The 4,211-nt window shown below is 32.1% G+C and overlaps 1 protein-coding gene across 2 annotated transcripts; it reads right to left on the bottom strand.

The window, feature by feature from the left end:
* Positions 1-593: 593 nt before the first annotated feature.
* Positions 594-3,860, bottom strand: LOC140962306 (axial regulator YABBY 1-like). Of its 2 annotated transcripts, none has more exons than XM_073421167.1 (7): positions 3,707-3,860; positions 3,037-3,189; positions 2,690-2,804; positions 1,770-1,818; positions 1,318-1,393; positions 861-935; positions 594-780 (listed from the first exon to the last, which is right to left on the bottom strand). In XM_073421167.1, exons 2-7 carry the CDS (start codon positions 3,109-3,111, stop codon positions 712-714), a joined length of 459 nt encoding a protein of 152 aa, XP_073277268.1. In that variant the 5' UTR covers positions 3,112-3,189; positions 3,707-3,860; the 3' UTR covers positions 594-711. The 2 variants fall into 2 exon arrangements, with proteins under 2 accessions (XP_073277268.1, XP_073277267.1); XM_073421166.1 differs by having other exon boundaries at positions 3,599-3,856.
* Positions 3,861-4,211: the final 351 nt, after the last annotated feature.

Here is a 4,211-nt window from a genome sequence, read left to right as displayed (position 1 = left end):
ACATTAGATATTATTAAACGTAGATCGTCTTAAAAATTTCACTATTAATTATGGATCAATACCATGTTTGTCCGAGCAAATAAATTTTGTAAAATTAATATGATTTAAAAATTAAAGTTCGCTAGTTATACCAAAGCATGGCAAAATGTCGATCATATTTATGTATAATAAAGTACACACACAAAACAAAATAGAAAATAGTAATATGATTTGACAAACTTTAATTTCTTCGAATGTTATTAATTAGACAACATATGGGCCTGCTTCAATAAATGCAAGATACGTACTTAACAATCGAATGTCTTTCGTCAATTAATTCATTTTAAAATAATAAAAATTAAGTTTAAATATTATACTATATTTATTTTAAGAATTATTCGTTTAAAAAGGTAAGTACACAAAAAGTAACATGGAAAAAGAAAAATCAGAAAAAGAATTGATCCAAAAAATTTAATTAAGCTATAATTTATAACATAATAATTTTAAATCAGCTTCGAATTAATATATCCTATGAATATAACATGATGGGGTTTCAAGGAAAGATCAGTAATTAGCATTAATTACAAAATTGAAAAAAAATCTCTCCAAATTTTGAAGCTAAATTAGTTAATTAAGGCATAATTATAATGTCATCAAATGGAGAAATTCTCAGATTGAGGACAACACGTACAGATTCACATACAAATTAAACACGAATAATTATTTAACTTATTAATAGGGAGAAATCCCAACATTAGCATGAGCAAGAAAGCCATCCTTCATTAGAACATCGTCTCCTTCCTACAAATATGGAAAAACGAAATTAAATCTCAATCGATACGCAAAATTTAACTCAGTGAAGAATTAGGGTTTTTAGGTACCTGTTGGCAAACATTTGGTTTCTTCACTGGTTGATCAGGCATCATCCCGAAGTGAATGTGTGGGAAATGAGCCCACTATTGAACACATCATGGAAACAAATAATTGGGAAAAAAAATCCAGATGTAAGTACATTTCGTCGAAAAATACGATTTTTCTAGGACCTAGCTCGCATGTAGAGGAAAGAAATTAAATACATATACGATGGCAATTCACATGCAAAACATAGAAATCAAACAATTAGTAGAAAAATTCAAAAAAAATAAATTTCAAAATAGATTTTCATAAAACCTGATACTTTAACGTTTTGAATATTGAAGGGCCGGCGAATATCGTGTCGCGCCCCTCCGTGTCCATGAACTCGAGGATAGGTATGTGAATCTATGTATGTATGTATGTATGTATGTATATTAACAACATTTTGTTTTGTATATATATAATTTTCTTGGAATATCTTACATTTTTTGCAGCAGCACTGAAGGCCTCCCTGTGACTTATATCAGGGTTTCCAGCTTTAATTCTTTGGATCTCGTCCCTGAAAATTTCACGAGCATATGTCATTTTCATTCCTAATGATATGTTTCATATATGATTTTTTTTAATATATGATGCTACATAATAATGTTGTTTAAAGTATATGTTTTAAAATATATATTTATTATATCTAAAACATATTTATTATATCTAAAGGGTCTGAAAACTGCATTAAATTAAACGAATTAATATTTGCTATTGAGTTGAAGCTGGGAAAATACAAAAGAACGCATATATGCAATAATACGAATATATATAATTTCAGTGGAAATGCATGATATTGTCAAGTGTGCAGCATTCGTTATATCTTGTGAGTTTACATTTTATACAAAAAAAATGAAATAATTTACATATTTCTCGTGGTTAATTATACTTACTTGATGAAGCGATTGTAAGCAGAAGGCACTCTCTGTCTTTTCTCCGGAGCTGGAAATACAAACAAACACAGCTCTTACAAAAAAGTGGACACCGTTTGTTGTTCTGTTGGCTGACTTTATTTTAATTTTCTGCAGCATTCATTCACTTTCTTCACTGTCGCTTTCTTTCTTTTCATTACTACTTTTCATCATTATCTAATAATGACTTTGATTTCAAGTATATTTTTTCGGCTTTCTCAAGATTCCCGGGGGAGAAATTATTTATCTAGAGTTTCATACGTATATATGTACACTGGCACAAAAACACAGAAAAACCAACCAGAAGGTTTCCGAAAAATTAAAATGGTGAGTCCAGAAAAATAAATAACAAAAACCCAGATAATATTGGGAAGAATCAGACGACTAAATAAGATTTCATGGAAAAAAATAATACACGGTTCGGGAGGAATAAATGTACAATATTGTTAAACATTGCTTTAGATATGGAAAAAGGCTAATAAAAACACCATGTTATCCCATCTTACTGCCTGTGTTTTCGCCGAACATATCCAATGGATACCATAAATCGACAATAAATGGTGAACATGAGTTAGTATTAGCAGAAAATTTTGTACTAACCGCAGTAGAATTAAAGGCAATAGTTGATCACTTTTAATAAATAAATATAAAAAAGCACAAGATTAATTTAGCAAAACACGAAGGAAATTACTGGTAGCTAGAAATGTGAAAACCATTCCAAACACTCAAAGCCGCAACGGGAGGATTGGGATAAATCAGTCTTTCACATAAATCAATTTTAAAAAGGGAAATAGAAGAAAAACTAAATTATACTTAAATGGAACATGTTTAAGGTTATTTGCTAAATATTGAAGAATGCAGTTAAAATTAGCTGAGGAAACAGGAAACTTGCAAAATCTCACGTCTGTTAGCTACTGGAGGCTGAGGAAGATCTTCGAGTCCTCGAACCGGTATCAACGACTCGTTTGGATTTGGCTGATTCATGAGTAAGCCGGATGGCGAATTCCTAATCTCGTCCTGAGAGTGAAGCGCTCATACTTGAATGGTAAGTTCAGAAGGAGAAAAAAGACACAAAAGGAAAGACAAAATTTTCCTCATTCCAACATCATAAATATTAAATCGGAAGAAAAATCAATTAGCATGGTACAATTTCTTAGATCATACGATTTAAATTATAAATATCAAATTTTGCTGTCACATTCATTTGGAAACCCTAAACAGTTATCAGATCATAAATTATATATAATACCAGAAGATTCTGAGGGGAGAAGAAAGAATGACCGAGATGAAGCTGATTGGAAGCTGGAAGGAGCAATCCACGCATGTTGACTGAGAGAAGATTGGTGCAATGCCCACATCGCACAGTAACAGTCTTGAACAAGCTTGAGCAAGGAACACTCACCTGAATCAATTCAAGAAAAAAACATATATCAAAATTTTCTGACAAAACTCTACCATGAAATAAGCAAAGAGACTAAAATTTCACTTATATATTTAACCAATCAAGTGTGGATCTAAACATGGAACCCAAATAAAAAAATCTCGTACTCCTAGTTTTGCACAAAATGTATATTTCTCAAACTATATACTTGCAGAAACAAATAATTTTTCAGCCGAACCCAAAATTTCTAGAAAAAGGAACCATTTTTCAAGAACTCAGGCAACGATTACTGGGATCAAAACGAAGCACTTTTCCCAAGAAAACGTGTCAAGAGCTTGAAGGGTTTGTGAGATTTCGTGCTCAAGTAAGACATGGAACAAAAAAAAGGGTAAGAGAACTTGAAAAGATCACGGTGATTATATGTGTATACCGCGAGTACAGTGTCACAATAATTGCAGTGGACATAGCAGAGCTGGTCGGAGGGGGAGAGGTGGTGGTGGTCCGGTGCGAAAGTAGATGAAGAGGACATGGCTTTTACCCTAATTATTCTTGTTTTTCCTGTGCTGTAGTTAGCTTCCCAAGCTAGCTCTCTGATGATCCACAGAGTTGATTAGATTGGATAGTTCAAGGTTTCTGTGTATGTATATAACATTTGATATGAGGGTTTGGGCCTATACACATTAACAGCCTCGGTTCTGATCCTTCTCAATGTTTTGTTTTCTTTTATTATTATTATTATTATTATTATTATTATTATTATTATTGTTATTTGTGGAATGTAGGTTTGAATTGTCAAAAGAGATTGAAGTGAACGAGCGAGGGGTATGCATATATGTGTGGGCCTTAATTACAAGGCTATATGCTACTATCATGCATGCACATATATACTACTTATTAGCTTACAAACTAAATATTGATAACAGATTGGTAAATGTTATAATCTCCGTGAGTGAATCTTTATGTCTGATTTAATTTGATCAGTGGTCTATTCCAAATCTATCGAGATGAACTGCCGGGAGTTCAAAATTACGAGTTTCGAATGC

Source organism: Primulina huaijiensis, chromosome 17 (genome assembly GCF_012295235.1).
Source record: "Primulina huaijiensis isolate GDHJ02 chromosome 17, ASM1229523v2, whole genome shotgun sequence".
Taxonomy (NCBI): domain Eukaryota; kingdom Viridiplantae; phylum Streptophyta; class Magnoliopsida; order Lamiales; family Gesneriaceae; genus Primulina; species Primulina huaijiensis.
Note: the sequence above shows the minus strand (reverse complement) of the source record. Positions and strands in the feature narration are given on the sequence as shown.